General features: G+C 38.7%; 1 protein-coding gene across 4 annotated transcripts; it reads left to right on the forward strand.

Annotated features, from left to right (window-relative positions):
- Window positions 1-419: 419 nt before the first annotated feature.
- Window positions 420-11,550, forward strand: pla2g6 (phospholipase A2, group VI (cytosolic, calcium-independent)). 4 transcript variants are annotated; one of them, XM_079470862.1, is made up of 17 exons: window positions 420-535; window positions 1,188-1,402; window positions 2,010-2,225; window positions 2,630-2,810; window positions 2,901-3,088; window positions 3,379-3,475; window positions 3,555-3,737; window positions 4,262-4,370; window positions 4,763-4,879; window positions 5,811-5,901; window positions 6,009-6,172; window positions 6,377-6,527; window positions 6,828-6,964; window positions 7,457-7,611; window positions 7,705-7,872; window positions 9,200-9,273; window positions 10,280-11,550. In XM_079470862.1, exons 2-17 carry the CDS (start codon window positions 1,194-1,196, stop codon window positions 10,422-10,424), a joined length of 2,385 nt encoding a protein of 794 aa, XP_079326988.1. In that variant the 5' UTR covers window positions 420-535; window positions 1,188-1,193; the 3' UTR covers window positions 10,425-11,550. The 4 variants fall into 4 exon arrangements, with proteins under 4 accessions (XP_079326988.1, XP_079326990.1, XP_079326989.1 ...); XM_079470863.1 differs by having other exon boundaries at window positions 427-549; XM_079470864.1 differs by lacking the exon at window positions 4,763-4,879.
- Window positions 11,551-11,906: the final 356 nt, after the last annotated feature.

Genomic DNA, 11,906 nt, shown 5'->3' on the forward strand with positions numbered 1-11,906 from the left:
CTAGCTAAATCTGAATCTGATATACAATTCGATTATTTAGGCTATGTTAGCGGCATTTATTAGGTTAACTTATCTGTTTAATTTTACAAATAAAAAATAATTGTGGGTGTTTTAATTACGCTGCGACATACTTTGTATATAAGAGTTCCATCATTAATCCGCCAAATACTTTTGACTCAGCTCAACGATGTTAAAATGAAAATTGTAAAAAGCGCTATATAAATAAAGCTGACTTGACTTGACTTGACTTAAAATAGTATCATAACACCTGATATCATAATATCATCAAACACCTCATTCTTATAAATTAAACATGTGCGCAATAACGCGTGGTTCTTCCCCTCGGAAACGCCTCTTGCTTTCATTGGCTAAATGGTCACGGAAGTTAAAAACGCTGGTCCTGATTGGCTCTCCTGTCTGTCAGTCAGGCTTTCGCATGGCGTTTGGTTGTAAAGTACTGATTGTTGACGTCCTGTCAAAGATCAGCGGTCTTCTGGGCTAAACACCGATAACCGGAGAATGATTTAACGCAAAGGTAAAACGATAAAGGTAAAACGAAAGTAAAATGTTGTAATTTAGAGAGTATGTGTCATTGTGTTGGCGTATAACAGTGTTGACTGGCTCGGCTGTGATCGGGTTCCTGCTTGATCTCTGGTTTTGACTGCTTTAAGATCGTCGCAACGGCCATTTAAACAGAAGTTTCGGTTTTTGTCAGTTCCACAGTAATTGCGAAAGCCGGGCAACTACGACATCGAGCCATCGATGCTAAAGGCTCCGATGACGCTTTCGGTTTCGAGATGTGTGCACGCGATCGAAAAGGTCACACCAGTCAAATGTTGAACATTTACAGACTTGGTGAACACAAATCTTCCACGATGAGTCACGTGACGTATAGCAACAGTTTGATAACTGACCTAAAGGTCTGAAACTGACATTGATACAGTCCACCAAAGTGATGCTGCTCGTTTCCAGCACCTCCAACGCTCATACTATACATACTGATGATGTGTGATGTTTACTGTATGTACAGCATTACTTCATGCATGTTAAAGCCACGCTATTAGATATGTGGGTTGTGAAAAAACAGGAGATCTAGAAATAAACACGTTTTTTTTTTCTACGTTTTTCTACATGCTCAGATCTAAACTAAGATCATTTTTAATGATGGACATTTCACTGTACTTCAGGTCATCATGCAGTTCTTCGGTCGTATATTGGACACGGTAAGCTCTGTGTCAAACCTCTTCTCCAACCCGTACCGCGTGAAGGATGTGCAGCTGTCCGAGTACAATGGAAAAGTGCTGTTGAAACAGGAGGGACGCTTGGTCCTATACAATAACCAGCAGAGCCATTCGTGGGACTGTCTGCTACTCTGCCCCGAGTCATCATCTGTAGGACTAAGGTGAGGCCTGGGCCTGTGTTTCACTGGGGGATTTAAAATACAATCTGGATTTAATCGAGATTCATTCAAGAATTCAACAATGGAACTTCTGGAGTGTATGGGACATACCTTGTAATCGATTGACTCAACCATTTGCATCTACAATTTGTCTGAAGTATTTTTCCGCCCATACACTATTGCTTAACTCGAGACTGAAAGATATCCTTTCAGGTTTTTGGACTTTCCTGATGTTGTTTATTGATTTGCTGTAGCAGTCACAAGGTCCCCGTGTTGGGATTGATGAAAGACTTTGATCACAACCACATGATGGAGGGTACACAGAACAAAGAGCTAAACACCACTCTTTAATTTGGGAACATTACAGATTTGCTTCACTGAAAGCTCATGGTTGAAACGGTTATCTGAGGCCTTGGTCACAAAGAACCATTTGTGGCTGTAGGCTCTTAATAAATAAGTCTGCCACCCAGAATAAAACATCCAGTTATCATCAACCACAAATTGTATTAGCTAAGCATATACGTGTTTCAGCAACCAAAGAAGTGCATGCTTGGTTCGGCGTTACTATCCTTAATAAAACGACATTATTTTGTGTTCCATCCACTACTAGGATGTTCCAGGTTTCCTCGGAGGAGAGTGCAATGAATTGGTACCCTCAATATGCCCTCAAACTCCGCCCATTTTACGAGATGCTCCGCCCACCACTGAAACCTGAGACGTTCCAGCCAATCGTAGACTGCGTGCGGAATCACCCGGACTGGAGCTCGGCTCACATCGCCGTGGATACGGGACTGAGAGACTGCCTGAAACACAATTATGTGTTGAGGTGAGAGTTCAGAGGTCATCTTTTTCACATGTTTAATTCAGAAGGTGGTGTCCAGTTCTCCTCTCAAATTGAATTTGGCTTGCATTTTTTACCCAATTCTTTGTATAATAAGGAAAAAAAATCATCATAATTGTGACTGCATTGCATGTCATTTTAGATTGATCCGTCATATAGAAGTTCATGCTGAGTGCATTGCATTGTGGGATGAAATGTATTATCCAACCCAGTGTACTCTTTTGTAACCAAAATACTTTGACAATTTTGGTATTCACTGAATACAGAAAAGAGTGCACGTGCACTTAATATTTTGGACACTGCATAAATATATGTATTTTTATATGTTCTGCATTTTCTTGTTTAAACTCCTTACAAGCTAATATGATATCATTGATGCTCTCCTGCAGCCAGATAAACGCCCGTGATGGTCTGGGTCAGACCCCTCTACACCTGGCCTGCGAGAGGGGAGATGTGGGATGCGTACGTGAGCTGATGGAGGAATGCCAGGCTCGCACAGACGTCAAAGACAAAAATGGAGAGACGCCCATGCATTGTGCCGCTAAACAAGACTCCTCTGTTGTTTTAGAGGTGAGAGGCAAACCTGTTAAATGTGTGGGGAGGATTTCATAAACATGGACTAAACACATATTCTTATATCTCAAATTTTGATTGTTGTAGGTTTTGTGCGCTCAGCTTTGTGCCGGTGTGAACGAGTTGAATGCTGCTGGGGAAACACCGCTCCACGTAGCTTGCCGTCTCGGTAGGGTCGGGGCGGTCAAGGGCCTGATTGGGGGCGGAGCCCGCTGTGACATCGTGGGGAGTACAAGCTATCCAATCCACGCTGCCATGAAGTATAGTGAGAAAAGGTTCAAGAAATTTTTATTTCTGTGAAGAAATAATGTTGAGTTTATAGTGCTTGTTCTTAAAGTTAACATGAAATCACCTTTTATTTTTGTTTATATTCTTAAAAGCCTTTCTGATGTACGCAATACTGTATCACAATGTAATTTGTTAATTATATTTAATCCAATATTTATTCTTTATAAAAGCTGAGTGAATTATGAGAGGATATTCATTTTTGGTTTAATTCATATTTTGAAATCAAGACTTACATCTCAAATACATCAATCTCACATTGTTTTTTTTTTTACTTTAGCTGTGCTGAAGCAATTTTATCCACAAACCCAAATCAGCTATTGGCAGAGGATCCCATCTATGGTGGAACTCCTCTCCACTGGGCCAAGACTGCTGAGGTCTGAAATACTCTGATATTTTGCTTGTATAACATGAGGAATCAACAGCTTTCTCACTGTCCCATGTTGCTCACTTTAGATGAGTCGCCTTCTGTTGGACCGAGGGTGTAACATTAACTATCTGAGCAAGACTGGAGAGAGTCCGTTACATATCCTGACCAAAAGGGGGCGCTTTGAGGCCGCAATGACACTGCTGACCCATGGAGCCAATACCAACATAAAGGGCCAGGATGGAAACACAGCTCTTCATCTTGCAATGAAGGTGTGAGCGAGAATCTAATAATACTATGAAGCGAAGAAATATGTGGGTCATATGAAAAGAAAATCGATAGAAAGAAATTGCAACGTTTATGAAGCATATTTTGAGGGCCATAAGACTTCTGTCACGGTGACATTATAGCTGATTATATTACTATTGTTATTTAATAGAAATACTAAAGTAAATAAAACATTTTAGAGGGAAGGTGAAAGGAAAGAAAATAAACTTGGAATAGGAAAACCGAATAGGAAAACCGAATAGAATATGTCTGGAAAAGTAATTGTAATGGTACAATGTGAAAAAGTATTAAATTATTATTGAATCATTAAAAGTGAATAAATAAATGTATTTATTTAGTGGTGCCTTTATCCAATGCATTAAACATTTTGTCTATTTATTTTTGTTAGTTTTGGTGGTGAAATATTTCACTTGTTTCCTTGGGATTCCGCAGGAAGTCTTTAAAGAAATGTATACCTTAAATGGACTTTTTGCCTTATAGATCACATGTTTTTCTGTGTTTTATACAGCTGGATAACATGGACCTGATCAAAGCTCTCATGGTGTTTGGAGCCGATGTTGAGGTTCACAATGAGCTGGGTGAGACACCAGGACTCATCGCTGCCCGTACCAGCAAGGGTGAGTGGAGGAGGAATGTTTCAGTGATGGATGAAACAAATATTTTAGTTTACAGTTAAGCTGTCAACAGCATTTTACAGCCTTCAAAATGAAAGTGTGTTGCATGACATCATTTGTAGAGTATGCATGCGACCGTAATCTCATCTAACATTAACCACCATATACTGTATTTCTTATGCACATACAACTAAACAACATCAATAACATTGGTTAAGCCAGCAGTTGATATGGTGTAGTCGTTTGTTATTTGAAAACGATGTAATGTTTGTTTTTGCAAAATTGTGTGTTTGTTTACAACAATGAAATGCTATTTTTCTAATCGTACTGTTTCTGTTACTGCATGGTGTGGTTGCGGCTGTGTGCATGTCTCTGATCCTGTGCTAATATTAAAGGGCCCAACCGTAAGGTGCTCTTGAACATGCTGTGTAGTGTAGGGGTGGAACGGTGTCACCCCCCCTCTCTCGACACCCCTCCCCCCAGAGCCAGCAAAGCCCCGCCTCCTGCTATAGGTAAAGCCCCGCCCCAACATTTCTCGGCGTCCTGTCACTTTAAATTCTGTCCCTCAATCCTTGTTTCTTTTGATGATTTCTCAATTTTTTGTTGAGTGTACTATCATCAACATGAAAACACAAATATAACTGTTCAATTGTAAACATTTAACAATATATTTAAGTGTTAAATAATAGTATTTTAATATTCTTTTTTTTCACCAAGCTCATAGCAATGCATTGTGGTATTGCCTTCATATGGCATCATGGCACACTTACAATGCCTTAAAGTGCTGCAGGCTACTTGCTAGAATTTGGTAGGAATATACATTTAATATGTTGGTTAATGGCCAACTCAAGTACACTTTTCAGTATTTTCACATTTTCTGCCTATTTTAAACATTTTTCATCACTCCCCAAAACGACAAAGCTTTATTTTTTGAACCTTTATTCATTTCTGCTGCTGCCTGTTTTGCAAGTCCCATCGCGCTGATGTGATGCTCCATTATGTGCTTATAGATGCCATAGAAATAGATACCTAGATGTAATTTAGCTGCCCCATACATGTCAACCTCACCACCATCCTGTAAAAGTCGAGATGAAAAGTCGTAAACATTTCGAGTTGTGAAGTAATCACAACTCGACTTACTGACATTACACAGACAAATATGCTGCAATACATTTCAGCACATGAAACATAGACTCTGTACCCAAAAGGATGCGTTTCACAGTATCCTCAATCATTTGCATGACTTAACATGCGGATATTAAAGCATTTCTTATGGTGCATGTAACTGTATTGCAGTATTTCACAAATTTGCAACAAAATTGTGAGATCTACTAACTGCGCATCTAGGTATTACATATCTATGATCGAGTTGAGATACAAAAAGGAGCTCTGCGGTTCTTATTGGTTCACTTCTTTTACATCTCGTCTTTGATTGGCCCATAGGCTTTGATGACATCGTGCATGTGGCGGCAGCAGTTGCCGCCATGAGTCAAGGATTTACCGATGTGGATGGGGGCAAAACAGGAAGCGAAAAGTATGTACTGGAGTTTGAATGTTCTCTGTTGTAGACTATAAAGATATAATATCACTTAAAACATATCTCAAATGTCTGAACAATAAAATATGTTCTTTTTTTAAAAGAATGGACCGATTGCTGTGCCTTGATGGTGGAGGAATAAAGGGTCTGGTTCTGATCCAGATGTTAGTCGCTCTGGAGAAAGCGGCAGGTCGGCCTATCAGGGAACTCTTTGACTGGGTTAGCGGCACCAGTACTGGAGGCATACTGGCCTTAGCTATTGTACACGGTGAGCATTGTCCATAAGATAACTGGAAAGCTAACAGTGTCACAGCATGTAAACTCAAGTTAATAACTTGCCTGTATGGATGCTTGTTAGCAATGTTAACATTGAGTCACTTCCATTGTATAGTGTAGAACATGTACTGGTTAAACATAAGTCTGTTATAAAAATGCAGAAGCATCATTTTCTGTTTTATGTACACCTGATCAGGTAAATCGATGGAGTATCTGCGCTGTTTATACTTCAGAATGAAGGAGGAGGTGTTTAAAGGCTCTCGGCCGTATGAGTCCGGTCCTCTTGAAGACTTTCTCAAGAATGAGTTTGGGGAAAATACCAAGATGACGGATGTCACACACCCCAAGTAATGCTGTTTGTACAAACTCAGACAAATACCACTTTTAATATCAGTTTAGTGGTGCTTGCCAAGACATATGAGAACCAAACTACATAAAGACTTAAAGGAGCAGTTTTTGATTTACAGTGTTGTCTCTGTCCAAACACGACGGTGTCCAACACAGTACAAATATATGTCTTCGGCTTATCTTTTCGGTCGTCTCTTTTGACTTTTCACCCAGAACATCTTATTAAACCACTAGGAACCACATTCAATTAACAATGCATATCAAACAAATATAAAAAAAAGATTGTTTCTTTTTCACAGGGTAATGGTGACTAGCGTTCTTGCAGACAGACATCCAGGAGAATTGCATCTGTTTCGGAATTACGTCCCGCCGGCTCTGCAGAGAAACCCTCCTTACACGTCTACGGCCACGTTTCAACCCCTCACCACACCGCAGGGTAACTTTCTCACTTTCATTCACGGGTTAATTCTCTGAATATCGTCACGCTAGTTATCTTACAATCGACTTCCTGTCCAGCGCTTCATGAGTTTGTTGGCGGGGTCTGACGCCCTCAGGGTTTGTCAAAGGTATGTGCGAGCTGGAGTCATCTACCTCAAACCATGCGTAAAGTTGTATTGTCGCTGTTGCAGGGTGGGAGGACGAAGATGTTTTGATAGTAGGATTTTCTCGACCTCCCAGAAAGCGTAGGAAGGTGACAGACGAAGGTGTGTGTGAGAGAGAGAGAGAGAGAGAGAGCGAGTGTGTGGGAAAGGTCACAGAGTGCAAGGTCTCTGGTGATTATATCGCGCAATTGCACTTCCCATCAGAGCTAATCGGCCGTTTGTTTGTTTCGTGTAAAAATGTGCGAGGGGAGTCATCCATCGCTCTCTTTTATTTTTATTTCTGTTTCTTTTGCATTCGATGATTCGCGTTCTCTCGCTTTTCTCAGAGCAATTAGTTTGGCGTGCCGCCCGCTCCAGTGGGGCCGCTCCTACGTATTTTCGGCCAATGGGACGCTTTCTGGATGGAGGGCTGCTCGCTAATAACCCGACACTAGATGCCATGACAGAAATACATCAGTACAACAAAGCCCTGAAGGCACAGGTCTATAAAACTTTGCGTACATTATGAATTGATATCATAGATATATGATAGAGATAAATATACATAAAATTCCTGTTTCTGTTTCTCTGTTAGGCACGCGACCCAGATGTATCCAGGTTAGGTGTGGTGCTCTCACTGGGTACCGGTAAACCACCACAGGTTGCAGTGAACTCTGTAGACGTTTTCAGGCCTTCAAACCCCCTGGAGCTCGCCAAGACCTTCGTTGGTGTTAAAGAACTGGGCAAGATGCTCGTGGACTGTGTGAGTTCACACGTACAAACTACACCCCTCTTTAAAGTATTGAGGTCTTACCTGATTCCCACCTATTGGCTGCTTTTTCTTCATTATTCAGTCTTAGTCAGCCTTCTCAAAAATATTATTTTGAATAAAATTTGTGTTTTGTTCAGAGAAAGAAATTGATATGTTGGCGCAATTGTATTTTAAACCGCAAACCTTGATTTTTATATTTTTTTCACGAAGTAATATGTACAAATGTTGTTTTACGGTTCGCTATATTATATCTCCTGGGTTCCCAAACTTTGATTTGTTTTTAGTTTTATTGAGGGTATCAAATTAGCTTCAAATTAAATTTTTAGTTTTCATGTTAGCTTTACATTTTTCCAATTTATAATTTCCATTTTGTAATGTTATTTAATTTATTTATTTGATTTTGAGTTTTTTTATTTCATTTAGTTTTAGTTAGTAATATTTACGCCAATATTCTATTCTATTGTATTCTATATTATTATAAGCTTACTATTGTGAATCTGTTTTTAACCGAAAAGCTACAAATTGCAGCTTTATATGCTTAAAGATCCAGTGTGTAATATTTTGGAGGATCTATTGACAGAAATGCAATATAATATCCATAACTTTGTCTTCAGAGGTGTTTAAAGACCTTACATAATAAATGTTATGTATATTTTACCTTAGAATGAGCTATTTCTATCTACATACGCCTTTGGTCTCTTAGTCCGAATTCATCATGTTGTTTCTACAGTAGCCCTAATGGGACAAACTTCTAAAAATACGTTATCTCCTTTGGCTAAGAAGCGCAAACGGTGGTGTTGTGTCACCATATTGCCATCATATTGCGCCAAAAGTGAGGGTTGGGGGGGACTGAGCCGTTGATTGCAAATCGCAACCTCACCGCTAGATGTCGCCTAATTTCCTACACTGAACCTTTAATGAAATTTGATGTGTTAATTAGACTTACAATTTTCATCTTGCAATCAATACAATTAAAATAGATTAATTTGATACTTAGCAACACCCTAGCAACCACTAAAATATCCAATCTAGCATTTTCAGTAGCATGCGCTAACAAACACCCTGAAGGCCTATAACCCTTGCATTGTGACAGTGAGTTTTGCATTTGACTCCAGATTGTTGAATTAAGAGCTGTGATTGGTCACTTGCTGGTCAGATTGGCGGATCCTGACCGGAATAAAGTAAAAAGAAGATTCGAGACTATCAGTCAAAGGTCTGGCTCTGGCAGACTAGCCATGAGGTGACAATGCTTCACGCGCTGTCTTGATGGACAGAACGTTGTTATTTTAAGTGAAGCTCTTGATCTTTTTTCTCTCAGTGCACAGACTCAGATGGCTGTGCGGTGGACCGAGCCCGTGCGTGGTGTGAGATGGCCGATATAAACTATCACAGGTAAGTGTCTCATCCTCTACGTGATAATGACTTTGTTATAATGTGAGAGAGGAGAAGCATCCTCATGCCTGATCTCAAGATTTATTTCAACCGTTATGTTGCATTATGCAAATCTCCTCACTCTTCATAGCACTGACCTTTCTCTCTCTCTCCTTTTGTCTTAACTCAATCCATCCATCTTCTATCGTTTCATCTGTTTTATTGCTCTAACTCATGACCTCATATCCTTCTTTCATTTCTCTCCTCCATTTTATTTCCTCCTCCCATTTCATATCACATCTGAGTTTTATTTTTCCTTTATTCATTTATTTCTGCCTCTCTTTCTTTGTTTCTTCTTCCTTTCCATCCATCCTTTCTTTCCTTCCTTTTATCTTTCTTTCCATCCATCCATCATATTTCTTTCTTTCATTCCTTCCTCTTTTTCGCTCTATTTTATTTGTTTCAATCCTTTCCTTCCTTCCTTTTTTCTTTCCATCCATTCTTTCTTTACTTATTTACTCTCTTTTCTTCCTTTCAATACATCCTTTTTTTCTTTCTTTTTCTTTCTTTTCTTTCTTTTCTTTCTTTTCTTTCTTTTCTTTCTTTGCTTCCTTTCAATCCTTTCTTTTCTCAATCTGTTCTTTCCTTCTTCCTCCTTTTCTTTTGAATTCTTTCTTCTTCCACTCCATCCATCCTTTCCTTCCTTACTTTTCACGTTTTTTATCTTTCTTTCCATCCATCCATCCTCTATTTCTTTCTTTCCTTTTTTCTTAATTTTTTCTTTCCACCCATCTTTTCTTTCTTTACTTCTTTACTTCCCTTTTCTTCCTCTCCATCGATCCATTCATTCTTTCTTTCTCTCTTTCATTACTTCTTTACTCTTTTTATCTTCCTTTCTTTCCTACTTTCAATCCTTTCTTTCCCCAATCTGTTTTCTTTTTAATTCTTTCTTCCTTTCCATCCATCCATTTTTCCTACCTTCTTTTTGTAATTTTTCTCACTTCTATCTCTATGTCACTTGTGTCAGGTTGAGTCCTCAGCTGTCTCAAGAGGTGATGTTGGACGAGGTCAGTGATGCTGTGTTAGTTGACATGCTGTGGGAGACTCAGATGTACCTGTATGAACACAGAGAAGTCATACAAACCCTCTGCCAGCAGCTGCTGCAGCTTTGACGCACCACAAACACTGACGGATTATTACAAACTTAATGTGCAACAATAATGGATTTGTTTACATTAGTGTACAGAAGTCATATATCAGGGGTTATGGCAGATGCAACTAATTTATTAAAAAATATATAAATATATTTGTGTGATGTGAGTCAGAGTGAGATCAGTTTAGATTCATAAATAAATGACTAAAGTCTAGTATTTGAAGAAGTGAGGAGCAGTATGTCCGGTGTCTGTCGTTTTAAAAGGAAACATCCAAAAATCCTGTCATCATTACTCATCTATGGGAATCAATGGGTGTTGAGATCTGTTTGGCTAGTAGCATTCTTCCAAATATCTTTCTCTGTGTTCATCAGAACAAAGATATTTATACAGATTTGGACAACTCGAAGGCGAGTAAATGATGACAGAATTGTCATTTTTGGGAGGACTGTCCCTTTAAGGATGCACAAAAAACAAGGTAACTTTTGAGTACTCACGTGTGACATTTATACGGGATATTTTCGATGATTTGTCTTGTTCTTATGGGGCGAGCTTTCAGACAAGGGGTTAAGTATATCCTATACAGCGGAACACGGGAAACCTTCTCCATCTTACGGTGAACAGAATAAGGCCAGCAAGTTGTCATGAACGTGAGAAAAATGCAATTGCCGTAGCGCAGTTAAAATACTGCATTTTTTGCATCCTTCCATTCTGTGTACCCAAATGTACTTTGTGTCATTTGTGATTGAAGAAAACGTCTTGGGTTTTTGTGCTTCAATCTATCATGCATAGCACTGTATACTTTAAACTATACAGTGCTATACTTTATGCTATATTCTTTATATATATAGTTGAGGCAGTGACAGACCATACCAAGCTTTTTAATCAATGAGATATATCCTTAGCCTTGTATTGTTTTTATAACTTATTTACTTTTCATTTGTCTACCTTGGAAGTTTTTGTTATTATGTTCTGAAAACTAATACTTGACATATTGGTTGGGCAACTCGGTTGTTTAGAGACCAAACTGACCATTGACTTACTTTATACTCATAACCTGCTGGCGTGGCAATGATTTGAAACTTTTTAATGATATGAAGTGATTGTACTATTGAAAATAAAAAATACAAATATGGCACTGATAATTATTCTGTCTGTTGTGATGATTTACTCTATTCAAAATGTATGTGTTTATTTATTTATGAATATATAACCTCGCTGACCTTCCCAAACTGCGTTTTTTCAGGAAATGTAAATAAAGACTCTTCTTCTTAAAGAATTAAATGTAAAAAATTGACAAGCACATTTTAATACTTTGTATTGGTTTGATATTTGCAAAACCCAGTGACAAACATGAAGTGTGTCTAATAATAATGATTTATGGCAAAATGATGAAATATGGAGATTTCATCAGGACAGTAGCTAAATTTGACTATTTGTATTTGTAGTCATTGGGTAAACGGTTAATTTTTTTTCATTTGTTGTTTGTACACGATTCTATCC

This window comes from Barbatula barbatula (assembly GCF_947034865.1).
Source record: "Barbatula barbatula genome assembly, chromosome: 13".
Taxonomy (NCBI): domain Eukaryota; kingdom Metazoa; phylum Chordata; class Actinopteri; order Cypriniformes; family Nemacheilidae; genus Barbatula; species Barbatula barbatula.

Coding starts and splice junctions, on each gene's coding strand:
- pla2g6 (XM_079470862.1), top strand. CDS start 1,194: ATGCAGTTCTTCGGTCGTATATTGGACACGGTAAGCTCTGTGTCAAAC. Junction 6,965..7,456: donor ACCCCTCACCACACCGCAGG/GTAACTTTCTCA, acceptor CGCTTTTCTCAG/AGCAATTAGTTTGGCGTGCC. Junction 9,274..10,279: donor GCCGATATAAACTATCACAG/GTAAGTGTCTCA, acceptor CACTTGTGTCAG/GTTGAGTCCTCAGCTGTCTC.